This window comes from Typopeltis vanoorti, chromosome 2, assembly GCF_054136105.1.
Source record: "Typopeltis vanoorti isolate ZY-2024b chromosome 2, IOZ_Tvanoo_1.0, whole genome shotgun sequence".
NCBI lineage: Eukaryota > Metazoa > Arthropoda > Arachnida > Uropygi > Thelyphonidae > Typopeltis > Typopeltis vanoorti.
Window position 1 is genome coordinate 50,261,055 of NC_143550.1, and position 23,608 is coordinate 50,284,662.

The 23,608-nt window shown below is 33.8% G+C and overlaps 1 protein-coding gene across 4 annotated transcripts in view; it reads right to left on the reverse strand.

Annotated features, from left to right (window-relative positions):
* CSN1b (COP9 signalosome subunit 1b) overlaps nucleotides 1–23,608 on the reverse strand; it is a 279,185-nt gene that overhangs the window by 228,005 nt on the left and 27,572 nt on the right. For all 4 annotated transcript variants that reach the window (XR_016549486.1, XM_090404906.1, XM_090404895.1 and 1 more), the window contains exons 3-4: nucleotides 21,773–21,954; nucleotides 3,579–3,740 (exon numbers count right to left, since the gene is read on the reverse strand). Coding sequence is in view for 3 of the 4 variants with exons in the window: in XM_090404895.1 (XP_090261021.1) it covers nucleotides 3,579–3,740; nucleotides 21,773–21,954 (344 nt within the window). In the remaining variant the exon portion in view is untranslated. The remainder of the gene's footprint in view (nucleotides 1–3,578; nucleotides 3,741–21,772; nucleotides 21,955–23,608) is intronic.

Below are 23,608 nucleotides of genomic sequence, written 5' to 3' on the forward strand. Positions count from 1 at the left end.
TCACACACCTAATCTTTCTCAGAACCCTCATATCTGCAGTCACTAGTCTTTGGTCAAGTGTTTTATTCCTAGCCCAGCTCTCAGATCCATAAGTTAAAAGTGATTTGAACACTGTTTTGTCTACAGCTAATTTAATGCGACTAATTTCTCTCTTATTTCATATATATTTATTTTGTTGACTTCCTACCATACCAACTTTGTTGATTCTTGTCTATTTCCATATTTCATTTACCACTTTCACTAAAAATCATGCCTAACTTGTTCTATAGGTTCCCCTATTCACAATGCAGTTGATATTTTCAATGCTTCTGCCTATTTTCATTGTCTTTCTTGTTATTGCTTACCTTCATACCATATCTATTACAACAGTTATTCAATTTAGTCAGGGAATCTTGCAGACTTGTAGCGGATTTAATTAGAAGTATAACATCGTCCGCATAAAGCAAAAAGCTGACATTAACATCTCCAATTTTGATATCATGTTTAATATCACTTTCTTTCATAATGTGATACATATGGATAATGAATAATAGAGGGGATAATGTACATCCTTGTCTCACATCAGATTTAACATTAAACCATCTTCCTGTACTTCCTTCAATTCTAACTGCTGACTTACAACTCAAATACAGACTAAGTATTGCTTGATATAATGCCCCATTGACACCATATAACTGTAGCATATTGAATAGCTTCTCTATTGGCACCTTGTCATATGCCTTTTCCAAAAAAAAAAAAGTAAATACAGATCTTTGTTATATTCCAATGATTTCTCAACAATTTGTCATAAAGTGAAAATCTGATCCTGACAGCCTCTATTTGGACTGAATCCAGCTTGTTCTTCACCAAGCTTCTCTTCCATAATCCTTCAACCTTTTCTCAAGTATGCTTGAATAAATCTTACCAGGAACACAAAGTAGAGAAATACCTCTGTAATTCTCACATTAGTTTTATTTCCCTTTTTATATGGGTACTAGGAGAGCTCTACTCCAATCATCTGGAATTCGTCCCTCTGTCCAGGCTTTCTGAACTATGCAGTGCAGCCGCTGCAAGACTTTTATACCTCCAATACTTTAGCATTTCTGATCAAATATCATCTATTCCAGCTGCCTTTCCACATTTCAGGCTTTTGATGGTTTTTCTACTTCAAGTATGGATATGTATTCCTGATTGCATGCCTGTTGAGTGTTTTTTAACCACTCTGCTGTCACTGTTTGTTTCATTTAGCAATTTTTCGAAGTAATTACTCCATACATCAAGGATATATTTTTCCTTGATGTATATGCATCACTTGATGCATATACATCAAGTGATGCATTTTAACTTGATGTATATCTTTTTCCCTGAAGAAAGCATATCAAAAGTTCCTGACAAATAAGTCAGCTTTCTTACATTTGTCTCTGTATTCTCTAAGAGCACAAGCTGAATCAATCAATGTTTTCTTCAGGGTTTGCCAATGAAAACTCTTTCACTGTTTTTCTTGAATAATATTTGTGTATTTTAGTCTACAGTTCACATCTGAGTGCTGCTCAAGTTTTATTCACTTTAAAACTTTCTTACATGTTCTTCTTTTCACTATGAAATTCGATTTTATCCTGCTCAAGACCAAATGGTGATCACTTCGAATTTCAAATCCTCTGTACACTCTAGTGTCCTGCGCCAGAGCGAAAACATCACTATCGACAATAATATAGTCAATGAGACCTTTCTTATTCCTTGCATCTTCTCTCCATGTGAATTTGTGCACATTTGTATGTTGGAATATTGTGTTAGTACTAATCAGTCCATGTCCTGAACAGAAATCCAACAGATATTTGCCATTATTATTAGCTTTGCTGTTTTCTTCAAAATTTTCCCAAAATTATCTGACTCTGACCTTTTCAAAAAAACTCTGCAAATATAATTTTTTTAATCAAATTAAAAATAGATCATCATGGTTCCATTTAGCATTTGAATATAATGGACTAACTGATAATAAGTTTACCATATCTTACTGGAAAATAAAAACAGCTTTTCGGAAATATATTCGAATTTAACATGCAGATAAGTTTGATGATAAAAGAATTATGATTGTTTAATTTTGATTAATTTACGGAAATTAACAAGCAAATTAATTAAATAAATGTTTGATTCCTTTTTCTTTGTTTCTAGAAAAGTGAAAATCTTAAAAAAAATAATAATTCATTTTAATAAAATTATGGAGACTACAACTGTGTTAGGAATTTTCATTTGATCAATCATTATTCTACTGGCCTGACCTCTAATGAATAGGGAAAAAAAAACTACATCAAAACTATATTCTATTTAAAACATCATCAGATCAAATTCATATAGATAGTTTTAATATCTATATCAATCCGTAATTTAACAGTGTTATATTCTTAGTAAGGGTATACCGTGAGTAGACGTATAAATACAAAATTAATGACGAAAAATCTCACGTAAAAAGATTATTATTAAGATTAGGGTAGCTGATAAGAATTTCACAGGCCTCCTTAAATTTACATTCGTACCATGTTTTTACATGAGATTTTCAGTCATTAATTTTGTATTTAGAGTGTTATATTAGAATTATGATTCTGGATTGCTTCCAGTCCTAATTATAATTAACTCTTAGACCAAAAGGTTAAGTGGGTAGAATATGTGCCAACCATATTTTTGGGAGTTTTAGAGACCACCATTATTATTAAGATTAGGGTGGCTGATAAGAATTTCACAGGCCTCCTTAAATTTACATTCATACCATTTCGGTGTGATATAAACAAAGGTGCCTTTCCAGTCAATTCTATGTAGAGTATTCAGAGCATGATCAGAAAGGCCAGATTTACCATAGTTATTAAATTTAATATGCTGTTTATGTTCCTTTTTTCTGATAGGAATTGCGCATCCTGTTTCACCTATATAGAGAAAATACAGGTGCAATGAATACGGCATACTCCAGGGTGGGCCAGTGGATCTGGAAGTTGAATAAATTTTTTCAATTTTGCAGGAGGTTTAAAGGTGGCAGCATTAATGTTGTATTTCTGTGGTATTCTGTTTATTTTATCTGATATACCTTGAATGTATGGAATGGCTATAGTTTTAGTGTGATCTAGTTTATTTTTGTTTTTAAGTGGAGTCTTGTTGCTAGTATTTTGGCTGTAGCCATTTTTCAGGAAGGTATTGCTGATAACTTTTAATTCATGTTTAGATGTTTGTTCACTGGAACAAATCTTCAAAGCCCTGTTTTTTAGTGTGTTAATGACACCTAGTTTTTGTGTTGGGTGGTGGTAGGAGTTCATGTGCATATATTGGCCAGTATGTGTAGGCTTACAGTAAACAGTGAAGGAAAGACTGCCAGAAGGAAGATGTGAAAAGTTTATTTAAAATATATAAGGAACAAGTATAAATCGTACCAAAAAAAGTGGGAAATGTGTGAGCCCTGTACCACCATACTTAATGAAATGGAAAGCTTGAAATGGCTTGAAAAAATGCATTTGTTCCCTGTATAAAAAAAAAGTTTAAAATCTTTTGTAGGTGAAACAACAACAACAAAATAAATAAATAAATAATAATGAAACAGTTAACTTTTTACAAACCTTATACTTTCTTTGATTGAATTGCTTTTATAATTCTTCAAATCTATATCCAGTTTTTCTAGCTTTAGTGCAGCTTTTTTACTTTTGGTCTCGATCCACTGGGTATCTAAAGGAAGGATATTGGCATTAATTCCTCCTGTCACATCTGGAAGATTAGAAGCCCTAGTAATATAAAATGGAATAAACATAACATATGAAATTCCCTCCTTCTATTAAATACATTTCCTTATTACTATTTTTACTGCAAGTTAATTAAGCAAAACTTGAATACAATGTGATCCTTTTATATTACACAGCTTAACCTATTCATTGCTGCATAAATAGAAACCAGGAAAACTGTCCTTGCTGAATTATTTTCAATTTTTATTTTATAAGTTAAGATAAAAATAACATGCAAATCATTAGGATATTTGTTTTCAAATCAAGGCTATCCAAAATTGTGATAATTATAAATTATGAAGCAGGAATATCACTTTTTATCTGTGTTCTGCCCCATTCTGAAGAAGTACACAATAGTGTTGTAGATGGATGCAACAAGCCATAGTTACAGAATTTTAACTCTTTAATATGTGCTCATGGTGAGTCTCTTTTTTATAACTTTTGCAAATTTGAAAAGCTGCATATTAAGCAGAAGAGATTTTTCTTAAGATCTGCTGAGGAAACGATTTAATCCCTAAGTTTCTGAAAATGAAGAATCATTTTAGAACCAAAAAATCCAGTATTATTTATTTCTGAAGAAGTGCACAATAGTATTGCACATCGATGCAACAGGCCATAGGATTTTAACTCTTTAATATGTACTCATGGCGAGTCTCTTTTTTATAACTTTTGCAAATTTGAAAAGCTGTATGTTAAGCAGAAGAGATTTTTCTTAAGATCTGCAGAGGCAATGATTTAATCCCTAAGTTTCTGAAAATGAAGAATCGTTTTAGAACCAAAAAATCCAGTATTATTTACAAAAAAGCTTCATTAATTCTTTTCTCTCTCTCTAAAATGTTTTACTGAAAATCTTTATTGAAAATCTTTGCTTAGTATCTTTATACAATACTCAATACTGTGCAACACCTCCATTTTTTCAAAATTTAGTCATTGTATAATTTTCAAAATAGGGAGGCAGAGAAAAACAAGGCAAGCAACATACGTCACATATATCTACTCTCTTTCTTGTTTTCTTCTTTGTGAGGTGTTTAAACACACATAGCAATACCTAATTGGATTTTTCTTGTTTTGATGTTGGAATTATTTTCCTTTCAGTCTGAGGAGTTGGTCACTAGGTAATGTACATCCTACTTTAGTGACCGCTCCTGGTGCATAGAAATTCTGAAAAATTTCTCTTATGAAAGACAGCTGTAAACCTGCAAGCAGGGCCGTATACCTAGACTTTTCAGAGCCCAGGAACTAGAGTTTAGTGCCATGGGCCCTGAAGTTTTAAGGGGATTTACAGTATATGAGGATAATATAAATTCTAAAAATTATATATAACATCAAATAGTAAACATTTAAAGAAAGATATTAATCAATGTTTCTCGACAATTTAAGATTTAGCAAAAATAAATTTCAAACAATCTAGATTTACCTTAAATACATAAATGAAAAATCATGTTAAATTAAACTTTAAATAAATGAATAGATTAGCATCTTGGTACAGTATCTAAATAAATAAATAGTATTTGCATTCTTGTTTTAAAACAAAAGGCGTATGATCTATTTAGACATTGATTTCAAGAAACATCCTTTTTCCGAGTTCTCGATATATATTATAGTGATATAGGAAATTTAACAGAAAACAATCAAAATTTTTTATGTTCAGTTTTAATTATTTATATTTTTAACTATTCAATTTTAAATCTCATTGTTTGGGGCTGTTAAATTGGCCCTAATCCCCCCCCCCTTGCCAGCCAGATCTTCGTGCATAAGAATAACCCTGCCTACAAGTATTAGTTTTCCTGGTTTTTACTTTATACAGTGTCTGAGCATTTAGAACCACTATGTGCAGGAGGTGAAAAGAGAACTTTCTGTACTACTTCAAAGCCTTCCCAAACATTCCACAGAACTACTCATCATGTCATGTCCGACCTGTCAAATGTTCCCATATTCTTATTATATTCTATTACACAATTGGAGATTCATTATTGGCTGCATAGTCTAACTATCTCACTTCCCTGATTACCATTTAATTTTCATAATTTATGGTGAGCATGCACACTTCCTGCTATTTTTACTATCCCAAGAAAGACATGCATCATGGGACACATCAGCAGGGAGATTTCTTCTGCTATGTGCACCGTGGGGTGTACACTCCCACAGGGGGGCAATTTGAATATTTTGGGAGACAATTAGAAAATGATGTTGCATTCATCACCTCATCACTGATGTACTCAAAACACTCACTATTGTCGGCAAGAGGGGGGCATCAAAATCTTTGAGGCGGGGCATGATCCCAAAAACGTTGGGAAATACTGCTCCAGACCATTGGTCCCAAACCGGTGCTACGTGTACCCCCGGGAGTAAGTGTTGGGCTGTTCAGGGGTACACAAAAAATAATCAGTAATGGCAAAAAAACAAGTAAAGTAAACAAAATGCAAAATGTTAGTTATGGAACAATAAATGTTGGTATTTAAAAACAGCTATTTTAAAAGCAAGGGGTACAAATTGGAAAAAGGTTGGGAAACCACTGCTCTAGACAGCAGGTGTAGACAGAAAATATAGACAGACATTAACATCTCTGTTATTTTAGCATAGAGTTTTAATGCAAAAGCATCCCGGAATACTCAAGCTTAGCAAGTATGCCATTTTTAAACTCCCTGAACTCGACAGTGAAAGAGTTAAAATCTTTTTCCCAAATACAAGAGAGAAAGCCATATTTCAATAAACAACAACTTCTGACTACAGTCGACTCTCAATATAACAAATCTGAAGAGACCACAGGAACAGACTATTACAGTGGATAGTGTGACATAATGAACTTCCTTTACTGTGCCTCCAAAATTTTGGACAGGAGTTTTTCTTATACTGAGTGAGTTTACTACAGTGGTGTTTGCTGCAGTAAGAACTGAATATTGTGAATGAAAATAGTGTGAATGAGTAAAATTATGTCTGAGGAATTAAAGCAATGGAGTGATATTTATGTCTGTTAATCGCATGTATTCTTCAACCAGTTTGTCTCTTTATTGGAGGATAGGGGAGGGAGGGAAAGAGAGAGAGAAATCCAATTTTCTGGGAGGAATAACAACGCCACTCCACATTAGATTGGATAAGTTCACCTTCATGTGAAAAGTCTGCATAAAAGTTACTCACATTCGAGATTGAAACTTGGATCTTTCAAAGGTGAGGATGTGTCACCTTTGAAGCATTAACATAACACACACACAACACCTTTCTGATCCAACAGCTAATGGTGCAGTGATATTGGTTCAAAATCCTATTTTGAATTATCATAAGCAATAACCTGACTTGGTCTACACTGCATTAAGAATAAAAAAAGCAAGTATTACAAATCGACTATATCTACAAATACACTATAATGTTAGGAGAGAAGGAGTTAGCTATAAATGGTGATGAGTGCCAAAACTTTTTCTTGAGTGAAACAAGCATTTTCAATCTATGGTTAATGTCTTTTAATTCTTATTTTTAATGATTCCATACATAATAGGTCAAATGACCTATAAGCACATTGGTGCTATATGTGGGGCAAGGATTGCGATAGAAGTTTGACTTTTTTTTTCCCGAAAAGTTTGCAAGTTGTAGTTGTTTGGGAATAATTCATGAGGAAGGCTGTTTCAGAGAACAGAGATAAATAGAATAAAAGAGGAAGAGGAGAGGCAGGTTCAGTGCATTTGCAGTTGCCCAGCATCCCTTTTCAGTGCAACTGCAAATGCACTGAACTGCTGCTGTATTAACAGGTGCAACAGCAAGTGGAGGAATAATGGCTGCCAGTTCAGTGGAGTAATGACCATTGAAGTACATGCAGAACAAACATGCACCATAACACTGCATCTTGAGATAGAGGATGAAGTAAACCTGTTAAACATGGATCATCTATAAACTGAATTATTTGCTATCCTCTAGAGATCATCAAGAATTTTTAGGAAAGTTTTAGGTGCACCACTCCAAACATGTGAGCAGTATTCAAGGATGGACAGGTTCGGGATCTGCATAGAGTTAAGAGTTGGGTGGGTATAAAATAGCATCTTGAGCAGAAAAGAATGCCTAGTTCTTTAGAAGCTGAGGAAGCTAATGATGTGATGTGTTTATGCCAGGAGAGACTAGAGTAAAGTTTAGTCCAAGCAGAGCAAACTGATCCTGTCTGGTGATTTGTATATTGCTTAGGATAAGAGTAGGCGAGATGAGATCTCTTTTGCAAGAGAAAATGCAAGACTGCATTTTGGTAGTAATGAAGGTGACCAGATTGTCTTTGCCTCAGTGAAGGATGGTACATAGATCAATGTTTAAGGCACTGATTGTAGATGATCTTGAATCTTGGGATGCCTGAGCACTGCACGATTTGTCAAAAGAGGAAGATGAATGGAAAGTACTATTATCTATAAAGGTGTCTAGTACATATAACATTTAGTTTAAATATGAAAGGGAAGAAATCTGTTTACAGTTCTTACATTTCCATTCACAGCTACACACACTTTTCATGACTCCTTCAGAGATTACATAAAAATAAACAAAACAAAAAAATGGAAAGCATATTAATAATGTGGAACTAACACAAAAACTAAGTACAAATGATAAATAATAAAAATAAAATAAGGAACAATACACTATATGTCTCATCACATTTAAAAGCCATTTGAGATTAATTATTACAGATACATTTGAGATGGATAAGTAGAGCTAAAGTCTATAGTTTTTAAATCCATTAATCACTTTACTTACAATTAAGCATTAATCTCCACCGTCCATGTGACATCTGAGTAGAGTATATGGGCTGAGTTAAGCTAAAGGGGTTTTTAATCCTACAAAACATGTAAATCAGTTTAAGAACACAACTGGAAAAAGTAAGATATGCATTAGATCAGTGTCCCGAGAAATTCAATCATGCATTCATGTAAGCATGTGCTAAAAAAAGCGTATAGTTATATAGATGAATGAACAAAAATCACCAGTTGGTTTAAAAAAATTGTGAAAATTCTTTTATCCTTTTTTTTTTTCTTTATAAGCAATAATATGAAAGGTTACATAACACCTATGGTATGCTAGTGCCACAAAGCAGTATAAGGTTGGAGATGTGAACCTAGACAAATGTCTCATTAAAAAGACACCCAGCCAGATTCCATGCATTATAAGTATCATGTAATGAATGGAAACTTTTTCATCTAAGTTTAGTAGAATCAAATAACATCACAAGAACAAAATAAATAAGATATTATTAAGGCAGCAAATAAAATAAATTTCAAACCAACATCTTTAGAGTGAAAACAACTTGTCAGTATACAGGCACTAACAATCAAGCAACAGTGGAAACAATTAAAAATTTTAACAGAGAAAAGAACTAGCATCCCATTTGATGCACCTAATATTGAATTAAAAGAAATTTACAGACAGTCTTTAAATAACTATCTCCTAAATTTTTAGTAAATTAAGTCTGCCAGTGGCAAGTCAGGATTGGAAGACCATGCCCTAGTACCCTCACATAGGATTGACTGTATTAATTTACTAAAAATTTAGGAGATAGTTATTTAAAGACTGTCTGTAAACTTCTTTTAATTCAATAAAAGATACTGAATTAAAAGAAGATATCTGATTATATCACATATAATCAGATGGAGGATAACATCAATGTTACATAGAAGTTATAGGTTTGAGAGACTAATTTTAGAATCAGCATCAGCAACGAAGCACTTTCCCAACCTCAACAAGTATGGTTGCATTAATTTGCCAAAGATATGGGAGACTGTCATTTTGAGAGCTGATAGCCCAACTTCCCCAATTTAACTTTATTATCTGGCCCATAGAAGGTGCCATGTAAGGACATTAGTTCTGTTTCTGTTACAGTTTGAACTGTTTTCCACAACTATTTAGTATGGTGCAGTGTGCCTGTCACGGTTATAATGCTCTGAAGATGCTGGGTAGAAAACCAGTGAAATATCACCAAGTTCAAATAAATGTATTTTTTCCTCTCTTGGTGTTATTTGTACCTAAGCTTTTCCATATGAGAAATAAAAGAACACACGAGAAAAAACACAAAAGACATGGCGAAAAAAAACAAAGAAAATCATGGGAAACAGAACAGAAGAAATCACGGAAATAACAAAAGTAATAACTGGAAAGAGAACAGGATATTACAGGAAACTATTAAAAAAAAAAATGCAAGAAACAGAAAAAAAGGAAAGGTGGGAAAATCATATACTAAAGACATAACACAAAAGGATTGGTATGAACCATATAAGATGACATGAAAAAATACAAATACAAACAATAATGGGAGACAAAGGAAAAAACTAGAAAGGTATGAAAATTATAAAAATATAAATTCACACATAATGTTTAAAATTTTAAATGTTACATTAGCTTTAAGTCACTTTGACATCTTAATAATATTTGCAAGTTTGTACCATTAAAATCAAAAATAACTGGAGAACTACAACAGCCAGTCAACTTGCTCACCTCTAATTATATGGAGGTAGCAGGGTTTTCTTTCTTCTCTCAGAAACTCAGGTTTTTCATTCCACATTCAGCCAAGAGAACACATGCAATTTACAGACAAAAAATATTATTTATTGGTAGTTGTGAGTTGATGGTTAGCAGTGTAGTTGGAGGATTAAGTAGGGGAAACAGTGAGATGTGAGTAGTGTAGTAGAGAGCCTTCCCATGTTATGGAGGTGTCTCCATCCCATAACTGTAATAATAATTAGTCATCCTACATTAGTAAGCCTGAGAGGGTAGGGAGGGGAAAACTGATAGACACATAATTTAGTTTAATGGTATTAACACCATCAAACAAGCTCTTTTATTAAAAAAAGTTTATTAACTGGTTTATAATTCTGCTGAATTTCCAATCAGCATCTTCAGAGCACAAAGCAGCATGTAATAGTTTATGTGTGACAATAAGTAAGTGAAACAATTCAAAACTGTAACAGACAAAAGATGTAAAGTCCTAATTTGGCACCCTCTAATGTAAAAAAAGAAGCAGTATTACAGCTATGTAAGAGGTGATCTTAAGATAAGTCTCCTAAATTTTTGGTGAATTAATGCAGCCATACTTGTTTGGGTTAGGAGAATTGTCCATAGTCATGAATGACTCTAAAAATAATATTTCTGATCTGTAACGACTTCTAAATAGCACACAGCTTTTCTTCCATATAATCTTGTGTGAAAGGGGTGTCCAAAGTGTGGTCTGTCAGTCTTAATTTGTCATCATAATGATAGCAAATGTATTTTTTATGTTCGTCAAGGTTAACAGATCTTCCTATTTGTCCATAGAAGGCCAAGTCACAGTCACAAGGAGCTTCATACACTCCAGGATATGATAGAGGATGAAGTTTATCCTTAGAAGAGCAGATCAGAGTTGCTAATTTAACATGCAGTTTGAATGTTTTATTATTACTACGGTAATCTTTTCTAATATACCTCTAACTTAGGGAAAAGGAATAGTAATGTTTTGTTCTTGTGTATTAGAGGAATGAGAAGTAATGAGGCTGTGTAGTATTTTATTTATTTTGTATGAAATGTAGCCACTGGCCAAGAAGGTGTGGCATAGATATTTAAGTTCTGTGGAAAGAGATGTATCATTAGAACAAACTGCAATGGTCCTGTGCATAAGTTTTTAAAATACCATATTGTTGGGCTGGATGACGTCATTGTTTATGTAGATATCTTCATGTGTGTGTGTGTTGGCTTTCTGTAAATGGAAAAAGATAGTGATCCATCAGAAAGGCAGGTGACTAATATGCAAAGAAAAGGATTCTTTTTGTACTGTGAAGTAAATTTTGGGGTGTTGGCTGTTTATGTAGGTGACAAGCAGGATACACACCCCATACTAGGAGCTTGTATGTAGCTGTGGTAAATATTTTGCTTTCAAAGTGTTAAGTGTGAAAGTTGCTAAGGGGAGGTAAGGAGGCAGAGAACCCATAGCAGTACCATTAATTTGTAGAATAAGGAAGTGGTCAAAACTAACCATTATGTCTGAATTTTTAAGGATATGATTTGAAATAGACTGATTTTTTTTTTGGGTGCTTAAGGGTCAAAGCTGTATAACTGAGAGGAGACCTCCACATAGCCTTTAAAGGGATGCGGAGAACCGACCAGGGCTTCTGACCTAATGTCCAATCCTCACCTTCTTGTGGTGCACCCTGTTGGGTATCTACTTGTATACTGAATGAACGACGATGGGCTGCCAATTTGGGATTTAGCCGACCAAATTGTATTCTTATTGGTTAAACCAAAATAAAAAATGATGGTACAACATGACAAAATTTCATGCCGGCTGGGGCGTCGCCCGGTTAAACAAGGCCCCCGTTGTTTTTGCCAGGGAACCAGGGCGAACAGCGAAAAGTCAGCTACTGGAACAAATCTGAAAACAAACCCGAATTCGACATCACCAGAGTTAAAGATCGGTACTATCAACGTAAGAAGCCTGAATGGCAAAGAAATGGAGCTAGCTGAGTAATTAGATAAGTACCAGATCGACATAATAGGGGTGACTGAAACAAAAAAGACCAAAACTGGTGAGATCTTTCTGAGCAATAAATACAAAATGTTATATTCAGGAAATGACAATCAAGGAAAAGAAGGAGTAGCCATAGTATTCAACACAAAATACGAGGCTAATCTTCTTGAATGGCAGTCAGTCTCAAGTAGAGTAATGTGGGCAAATATAAGAATGGTGAACTGGACAATGAGACTTATTTGTGCCTATGGTCCCACAGAAGGTTCTACTAAGGTAGAAGTGGAGGAATTTTTTGAGGCTTTAGAAAAAGCAAATGACACAATGAAAAAGGAAAAGTTGATTCTTGTTGGGGATCTAAATAGCAGAGTAGGAAATGATTGTGAGACATACAAAAATATTTTGGGAAAATTTGGAGAAAAAAGCAAAGCTAATAATAATGGCAAATATCTGTTGGATTTCTGCTCAGGACATGGACTGGTTATTACTAACACCATGTTCCAATATAAAAATGTGCACAAATTCACATGGAGAGAAGAGGCAAGGAATAAGAAAAGTCTCATTGACTATGTTATTGTTGATAGTGATGTTTTCACCCTGGTGTAGGACACCAGAATGTACAGAGGATTTGAAATTGGAAGTGATCACTATTTAGTCTCGAGCAGGATAAAATTGAATTTCATATTCAAAAGAATAACATGTAAGAAAGTTTTAAAGAGAATAAAAGTTGAGCAGCTCTCAGATGTGAACTGTAGACTAAAATACACAAAGATTATTGAAGAAAAAATGAAAGAGTTTGAGAACAGGAATCAAATCTTGGAGATTTAGTGGCAAACTCTGAAGAAAACATTGATTGATTCTGCCAGAGAGGCATGTGGTGAGGTTGTCTGCAAGGATAAAAATATCAGAACTCCCTGGTGGACACAGGAAGTTAAAGAGGCAGTGAAGGAAAAGAATAAAGCATTTCAAAAGTTCCTGTCAAATAAGTCAGCTTGTGCTGTTAGAGAATATAGAGACAAATGCAAGAATGCTAAATACTGTGTAAAACTAGCTAAGCAAAAGTCATGGAAGGACTTTGGCAAGAATATAGAAAATAAATATCAAGAAGGTGGCAAAATATTCTGGAGGTTGTTGAAGAAACTTAGGAATGGAGGAAAGAGTGCTGTAAAAGGAGTTAGAGATGATAAAGGTGACATGAAAACGGAAGAAAAAGATATCCTTGAAGTATGGAGTAATTACTTTGAAAATCTGCTAAATGAAACAAGCAGTGATGACAGCACAGTGATAAAAAACACTGACCAGGCATGCAGTCAGGAATACATATCCATAATTGAAGTAGAAAAAGCCATCAAAGGCTTGAAATATGGAAAGGCAGCAGGAGTAGATGATATTCGACCAGAAATGCTGAAGTATGGTGGTATAAGAGTCTTACAGTGACTGCACTGCATAGTTCAGAAAGTTTGGACAGAGGGACGAATTCCCGATGATTGGAGTAGAGCTCTCATAGTACCCATATATAAAAAGGGAAATAAAACTGAAAGTGAGAATTACAGAGGTATTTTCCTACTGAGTGTTCCTGGCAAGATCTACGCAAGTATACTTGAAAAACGGTTGAGAAAGATTGTGGAAGAAAAGCTTGGTGAAGAACAAGCTGGATTCAGTTGAAATAGACGTTGTCAGGATCAGATCTTCACTTTACGACAAATAGTTGAGAAAGCATGGGAATATAACAAAGATCTGTATTTAAGTTTTGTCGATTTGGAAAAGGCATATGACAAGGTGCCAAGAGAGAAGCTATTCAATACGCTGCAGTTATATGGTGTCAATGAGGCATTATATCAAGCAATACTTAGTCTTTATTTGAGTTGTAAGTCAGCAGTTAGAATTGAAGGAAGTACAGGAAGATGGTTTAATTTTAAATCTGTGTGAGACAAGGATGTACATTATCCCCTCTGTTATTCATTATCTATATGGATCACATTATGAAAGAAAGTGGTATTAAACATGATATCAAAATTGGAGATGTTAATGTCAGCTCTTTGCTTTATGCGGAAGATGTTATACTTCTAAATAAATCCGCTACAAGTCTGCAAGATTCTCTGACTAAATTGAATAACTATTGTAATAGATATGGTATGAAGGTCAGCAATAAAAAGACAAAGACAATGAAAATAGGCAGAATCATTGAAAATGTCAACTGTGTTGTGAATGGAGAACCTGTGGAACAAGTAAAACATTTCAGCTACTTAGGCATGATTTTTAGTGAAGATGGTAAATTCAATATAGAAATAGACAACAGAATCAGCAAAGCTGGTATGGTCAGAAATCAATTGAATAAATTCATATGGAATAGGAGAGAAATTAGTCGGAACACTAAATTAGCTGTATACAAGACAGTGTTGAAACCAGTTTTAACTTATGGATCTGAGAGCTGGGTCCGAAGTAAAACACTTGATCAAAGACTAGTGACAGCAGATATGCGAGTCCTGAGAAAGATTAGGAACATGAACAAATGGCATCAATGGCAATATCATATTAAAAATGAGGATATTAGGAAAGAACTTGACATTGTCAGCATCCAGGAATGCGTTAGCAGAGCTAATCTCAGGTGGTATGGTCACTTAAACAGAATGGGTGAAGAAAGATTAGCAAAACAAGTGTTCTCTGCCAGGTTGGCAGCAAAACGATCGAGGAAGACCATGATATAGGTGGATTGATACGGTACAAAGTGCCTTAGGCGATAGAAATATAAGATCTGATAATGATGATGATTTTTTTTTTACAAAAGCAAAGGAGTTGCCGGTAATGGGGGAGGGGAATATTTTTGTTTCGTAGTAAGTAAAACTCAAACTGCTGTATCTTCTTCTTCCCCCAAGAATTGTTCTGTCATTGTCATAACATAGCAATTGATAACTTTTATATATTTTTCTTTCTATAAGATAGACTTCATAAATATCCCCTTTTAAGTTCCAAAAATCTCATTTCTCCCACGGCAATATTAATACTGTTCTTTTCACTCTATGCGTGCATCACATTTTTTTACATGTTTTACATTTTTTTTAAATAGTTTCCTGTAATATCCTGTTCTCTTTCCAGTTATTACAGTTGTTATTTCCATGGTTTCTTCTGTTCTGTTTCCCATGATTTTCTTTGTTTTTTTCACCATGTCTTTTGTGTTATTTCTCATGTGTTCTTTTATTTCTCATATGGAAAAGCTTAGGTACAAATAACACCAAGAGAGGAAAAAATACATTTATTAGGAAAAAATAATATATATTTCAGTGATTTTCTACCCAGCATCTTCAGAGCATTATAACTGTGACAGGCACACTGCACCAAACTAAATAGTTGTGGAAAACAATTCAAACTGTAACAGAAACAGAACTAATGTCCTTACATGGCACCTTCTATGGGCAAGATAACCATAAAGTTAAATTGGAGAAGTTTGGCTATCAGGTCTCAAAATGAACAGTTTTTATTTACCATAAAGAGAAAAATGAACACCATTAATGGCACTTTACTTGAAAATAAATCTAACACACTTCAAGCATGAGAGAAAACTTGAGTTTATCATATCATAAATAGATTTAAATTAAATTATATAATTTCCGATAATTGTTTTAATGAAATCAAGGCATTCATTTAGTTCAATATTAACATTACACATATATAACATTATACATGACATAATAGAAAATCTAGTTTAAAAAAAAATTGTACTTTTCTCACAATATAACTTCATTAGCAAACTAAACCAATAATTAGAAACATAAAAATTAAAATTTACACAATCTAATTAAATACTAAAGTACATTTATACATTTTCTAACACATTTATCTCTGAAGTAGGTGCACAATTGTAATATAGTATTGCCCCTAAACTTATTTTCTCAGCTCATAACGTAGTACTTATTGTAATTGAATTTTTGAAAATTTTACATATAAAAAATGCTTTTGAATATTGTTATTCAAAAATTACAATTATCTTGCAAAGTTAAATCAAAGACAGAATCAGGTGACTGAGTGCATCGTGTGGGTCTGGCTGCACATGGAGTGCTACCTACTTTCTTGCTTCCATGAATTTAATTATTTGTCTTTCCTCTTAAATTACTGTTTATGGATAATTTATGTAAATTCACCCTTCATTATGAACAATAAAGGAAAGAAAACATAAACTGAGTTGTGGCATATACATTTTAAACTCACATTAAAGGAAAGTATATTTCTGTATAATTATATGTAACGTATCGTGAGAATTAAAGAATACATTACTTTGTTTTGTCAAATGTAACATATAATTTTTTTTTTTTTTAATCACTTATAACAACATTTATGGAAAGTAGACCAGTAGCTTGAGCAAACTTTTTTTGTGAATAGTAGTTCCAAGTTGTATTTCTGGAGCCCTGGATGTACAGGATATTATGATAATACTACATGAAAAAGTTACATCATTACTAACTTCCTATTGACGATTTTCCTCAAAATTAACCTGTTATCTGTCAACATTCCAATATTATTAGATCTTACATTTCTGTCTTCTAAGGCACTTTTTACTGTATCAACCAACTTAGATCTTGGTCTTCTTCTGGATCATTTTCATGTCATTCTGCTAACCTTTCCTTTCTCATTCAGTTCAAATGACAATACCATATGAGATTATCATTGCTAACATGTTCCTGAATGTTAACAATGGCAGTTCTTTCCTAATATCCTCATCTTTAATACAATACTGCCAGTGATGCCATCTGTTCACTCATCTAATCTTTCTAAGTCTCATATCCGTGGTCACCAGTCTTTGATCAAATGTTTTATTTCTAACCCAGCTCTCAGATCCATAAGGTAAAATTGGCTTGAACACTGTCTTCTATACAGCTACTTCAGTGTTTTCACTAATTTCTCACTTATTCCATATAGATTTGTTCAGATGACTTCCTATCATAGCAGATTTAATAATTCTGCTGTTTATTTCCAAATTTCATTTGCCGGCCTGGTTGGCTGAGTGGTTAGCATATCCGCTCTCCAGCCAAAAGGCTGCAAGTTTGAATCCTGCCATGGGCATGAATGTTTGTGATTGTTGTGAAAATGCTAGTGGTGGTGGGCAGATGGCATTGGCATAGACGATGCAGTTTGCTGTAGTGGTGGATTGAGTAGCAGAGATGGAGAGCTGTAGAGTAGGTGCCCATCCTCGATGAGTCTTTGGACTCTCTGGAGGTGTCATGTAATAACAATAATAATAATAATCTTCACTAAAAATTGTGCCTGAATAGCTGATATGTTTTACTTGTTCTATAGGTACTCCATTCATGATGCAGTTGATGTTTTCAACATTTCTGCCTATTTTCATTGTTTTCATCTTTTTGATGCTGATTTTCATACCAAATTTATTGCAGCAGTTATTTAATTTAGTCAGGGATGTCTGCATAGTTGTACTAGATTTACTCAGAAGTATAATATCATCTGCATGAAGTAAAGAGCTGAGATTAACATCTCCAATTTTGATATTAGGTTTAAAATCACTTTCCTTCAAAACCTGATCCATATAGATGATGAACAAGGGTGGAGATAATCATGTATACCCTTGTCTCACACCTGATTTCACATCAAACAATCTTGTGACTCTTTGAATTCTAACGGCTGATTTACAACTGAAATACAGACTAAGTATTAAATGATATAGTGTCCCATTTACACCATATAACTGAAGCATTTTGAACATTTTCCTCCTGGCACCTTGTCATATGTATTTTCCAAATCTCGTCGTCATCAAATTACTGACATTTACCCTCTAGGGGGGGTGTACAGGATGTGATAGTACCACATGAAAAATTTACATCGTTACTAACTTCCTATTTACAATTTTCTTCCAAATCAATCTATTACCTATCAAAGCTTCAACATTGTCAGATCTTATATTTCTTCTAAAGCACTTTTTTATTTTATGGTTTGTTCCAGTAGCTGACTTTTTACTGTTTGCCCTAGTGAAAATAATGGGGGGGGGGGGCCTTGTTTAACAGGCGACGCCCCAGCCGGCATGATATTCTGTCGTGTCGTACCATCATTTAATATTGTGGTTTAAGCCAATAAGAATACAATTTGGTCGGCTAAATCCCAAATCGCCAGCCCATCCTCGTTCATTCAGTATCCATAAAGATACCTAACAGGGTGTAACACGAGAAGGTGAGGATTGGACATTAGGTCAGAAGCCCTGGTCGGTTCTCCGCATTTCTTTAATAGCTACGTGGAGGTCTCCTCCCAGTTATGCAGTTTTGACCCTTATTTCATTTAAAAATATCTAATAAACTTATGATTTTGCAAATATATGATGGGTATTCTAAAAGTAATGTCTCCACTGTAATAGCTCTTCACCTAAAAGAGAGGGGCCAGAGAAATAAAAATCAAACCCAGCTTTGAAGTCTGTACTTCATAATCATACTGTTTCTCAACACTAGTCTCTCTTTCAATACATTTTCTCTGCAATGTAACAAGTTTTTTAAAACTATCATAGTAAAATTCTTTAGTTTTTTTTGATCCATTTTCTCACCTCTGCTTTGACCTCTTCTTCATTTTAAAAATGGATACCTTTGAGATTTCTTAAATTTAAGAAATAACCAGAAGTCCAATGGAGCTAAGTCTGGACTGTAAGGAAGATAAGTTCCACAATTTTGTTCATTTTGATGAACATCAACAAGATCAGATGTAGGTCATCAAACATCTTCCCTACATCATATACTTGGCTTCATCAGGCCTCTAGTTATTTTCTAAATTGAAGACACATCTCAAGGTGTCATTTTGCTAGTAACAAACAGGTCAAAGCAGCAGTAAGGCAATGATTTCAAAAATAAACTATGGAAAAAATGTATTAAAAGGGAGGGCTATTTCTCATCATAATATGGAATATTATGATGAGAAATAGCACATGAAAATAAAAACGTGCTATTATGATGAGAAACAGCATGTGAAAATAAAAACTTCAAATTTTTTATATTTTTTTATTGACATCCATTTTGGATAGCAAGCTATCACAATGCAAGCCTTCTTTCAGAAAAAACTTATGAATAATATACATGCAGAACTAAATACTACAGATAAGCATACAAAATACGAAATCCTTCAGTGACTTATAATGGAATTTTATATCTTACCTTTACACTTAAACTCCTACCATCATCATAAGCTATCTAGACATCATTCTTATATGCATATGGAACTGACTCTCCTCATCAAAAAAGCCAACTGCTAATTCTTTTAGGAAACTACAAACCCGTGAAAATCTACAAAACTTAAATACAGATCCTTGTTATATTATCACGATTTCTCAACTACTTGTCGTAAAGGGAAAATCTGATTCTGACATCCTCTGTCTGATCTGAACCCAGCTTGTACTTTTGTAGGTTTCCCTTCCATAATTTGTCTTAGCCATTTCTCAAGTATATACTTGTCTAAATCTTATCAGGAACACTCAACAGGGAAATCCTTCTGTAATACTCACATTCAGTTTACTTCCCTTTTTATAGATGAGTACTATAAGCACACCACTCCAATCAACTGGAATTTGATCCTCTGATCAGGTGCTCTGAATCACAGAATGCAGTAAAACTATTATACCTCCATATTTAAGCATTTCTGGCTGAATTTCATCTTGAAGTTGCCTTTCCACATTTCAGGTTTTTGGTAGCTTTTACTATTCAAATATTGATATATATTCCTGATTGCATTCCTGTTGAGTGTTTTTCTACCACTATGCTATCACTGCCTGTTACATTTAGCAAGCTTTCAAAGTAATTACTTCAGACATCTAGAATATCTTTATCTTCATGTCATCTTCATCATCTCTGATTAATTTTAAAACACTCTTTCCTCTATTTCTGAACTTTTTCAATAGACTAGAATATTTTACCACCTTCCTGATATTTATTCTTATTTTCTTACCAAAGTCTTCCCATGACTTTTGTTTAGCTAGTTTTACACAGTGGTTCACTTTCGTACATTTTTCTCTGTATTCTCTAAGAGCACTAGTTGACTTACTTGCTAAGACCTTTCGATATGTTTTCTTCTTTTCTTTGACTGCTTCTTTAATTTCCTGGATCCACCATGGAGTTCTGATTTTTCCATCCTTGCAGATCACCTCATCACATATCTCTCTGGCTGAATCGATCAATGTTTTATTCAGAGTTTGCACTGGATCTCCTAGGTTGGTTCTCATTTTCAAATGCTTTCATGTTTCTCTGAATAATGTTTGTGCATTGGAGTCTGCACTTCACCTCTAAAAGCTGCTCAACTTTTTGATTCATTTTAAAACTTTTTTATGCACCCTTCTTTTTAGCATGAAATTAAATTTTATACTGCTCAACACTAAATGGTGATCACTTTCAATTACAAATCCTATGGATACTCTTGTGTCATGAGCCAGTGGGAAAACACTGTCAACAATAACATAGTCATTGAGACTTTATTTATTTCTTGCATCTTCTCAACATTGAATTTGTTCAGATTTTTATGTTGGAACTTGGTGTTCATAATAAGTAGTTCATGTCCTAAGCAGAAATCTAGCAGGTATTTACCATTATTATTAGCTTCATTCTTTTCTCCAAATTTTCCCAAAACATTTCTATGTCTGGTAACCATTTCCTACTTTGCTGTTTAGATCTCTAACAAGGATTAACTTTAGCTTTTTTATTTCAGCTGCCTTCTATAATGTCTCGAAAAATTTCTCCACTTCTTCCTTAGTAAAATCTTCTGTGTGACCATATGCACAAATAAATCTCATTGTCCAGTTTTCAAATTACTCCATATTACTCTACTTGATATTGCCTGCCATTTAAGAAGATTATCCTCATATTTAGTGAATACTAGAGTTACTCCTTCTTATCCCTAATTGCCATTGCCTGAATATAACATCTTGTATTTGTTGTTTAGAAAGAGCTCACCTGTTTTTGTTCAGTTATGACTATTATGTTGATCTTGTACTTATCCAATTCTTATGCAAGTTCAATTTCTTTTCCATGGATGTTTCTTATGTTGATGGTACCAATCTTGGTCTCTGCTGACATTGAGATGGGATTTGTTCCAGTAGCTGACTTTTTGCTGTTCACCCTGTTCTGTGACAAAAACAACAGGGGGCCTTGTTTAACTGGGCAACATCCCAACCAGCAGGAAATTCTGTCATATTGTATCATCATTTTTCATTAGAGTTTAAGGCAATAAAATATAATTTGGTTGGCTAAATCCCAAACTGCCAGCCAGTTTGGGATTTAGCCAACTTGTTTGTTTAGTATCTACCATTCAGGTAGATACCTAATGGGATGCACTACAAGAAGGTGAATAGTGGACGTTAGGTCAGAAGTCCTCCCAGCTATCCAGCTTTGACCCTTAAGCACCCTTAGTTTTACTCATTAAATCATGGGTAAAAGTCAGCATGTTCAAAATGGGAGGGGGGGATACTTAGCAAAATAAGCATGCTATGTTATATTAATAATGAAACTCTTATGTAATTTTTCAAACTATAGAAATAATGAAATTTGTTACAACATATCATATAGATATGCATACATACATATATAACAGAGTAATTTGGGCTTACCCAGCAGCTTCTAACAATTTTCGATGTATCTGCTGATACATGTTAACATTGTAGGTAGTCTGAACATATGCAAGAGCCATTTTTAATGCTTCAATCCTAAGAGACAAACAGTGATCAGAGATGTATAATAACCGATACAACTTTGCCAGACCCGTATAGCTATTTATGTATGCTTCCAAATCCTAATATATGAAGAAAGAGGGGTAGAAAATAAAGAAACACAATTTAGAACAAATTTTAAAACATTTAAACAGTATTTGAAACCAGTTATGTGCATACAAAAAAAAAAAAAAGATTATTACAGAATCACCAGTTCAAAATGAATCCTTCATATTGTATTTGCTTAAAAGAAAAAATAACTTCTTAATAATAGAAATGCATACAAAAACACAAAAATACATCTTGACAGTATGTGTAATCAATATACATTAAGCTCATAATATAATAAATATATTATTATATTATGAGAAGTTCCTAAACCATAGAAGAGAGTATGTTAACTGCTCAGCCAATAAGGCTAGCAAGTTTTCATTTGAAAACTTTAAACTGTGCCAAACTATAAAGGCATAATTCATATTATGGGAGGGGGATACACAAGCTGTTACATAGTTTATCAACTATATAGTTTAAGCCCTCCCCACCTGAGAAAATAAAGTGAATTTCAGCTAGATATAAAGGGCCTAACTGAAACTTTACTTTTCTGAAATCAAGACAACAAATATTAGTGATATGTTATTTTTCTATACAGAATTTCTTGCTAACTCTAAAAGTGACATCTTGTGCTACCAGTTATGACTTATTTGAATAAGGAACAAACAAAGGAATGGGATATAATGGTTAACAGCATATTCACTTTAGACCCATTCTCCTTATATACCTCCCAGTCTCCCTTTGTGGATTAGAAAACATTGATGATGATAGGAAACTCATTATTATCATCATCAATTTCCTAATATGTACTCTCAAGGGGTGTTCAGATATATGAAAACTTGAAACTGCAGTCCCATTCCATGAACACACTACACAATTGGTAATCTTTTCATCTCAAAATGCATAACCTTATGCTTTGCCATATTAACCGACAGCCATTCTCCTTTGCCCATGCTATCAGTCTATTTAAATCATTATGCAAGATCTCTACATTATCTTTATTAAATATTGCTCTATGCAGTTTTGCATCATCTAATTGTTTCTCCTCAGATCATTTCATATATTATTAATGTACAAATTAAATGGGTGGCCATCAGATGAGTGAAACAATGAAAAGAGCCGATCCACAACCAAATAGATGAAATGATAGATGAATGGGATTAACAATTTCAGTGAGCCAGCTATTCAATTCAACTGTAAAAAGATGTTCAGCAGTTGTTTCTTGTGTTACTACTGTAGAGTTAGAAATGGGGGGGGGGGAGACTGACTGACTGTAAGGGAATGGCTGGAAGTTTATGAGGGAGAGGAATCATCAATTAGTTGAACTACCCTCTTCTGAACAGCATCGACCAAAACGTTTTTCATCTTGCCAGCCTGGTTAGTTACTAGCTACTGTACCTGCTCTACAGCCAACAGGTTGTGGATTCAAATCCCACCGTGTGTATGGATGTTTATGATTGTCTTTAGGTGGGAGATGAATTTCATTGCTTGGTGTGAGACCAATACCCTGCTTATCGGAGGCCTGAAGCGACTTGAGAAAGTTTTATGTTTGTCTTTAGAGCAGTTTCTGGTTTATGTAAAAAATAACTTAAAAATATATACATTGTTAAAAATAGAAAAAAAAAAATTCCTTAGCCCACCCATGGTACAAAATGTAAATTGAATAGGTTTGCAAATAACCTTTCA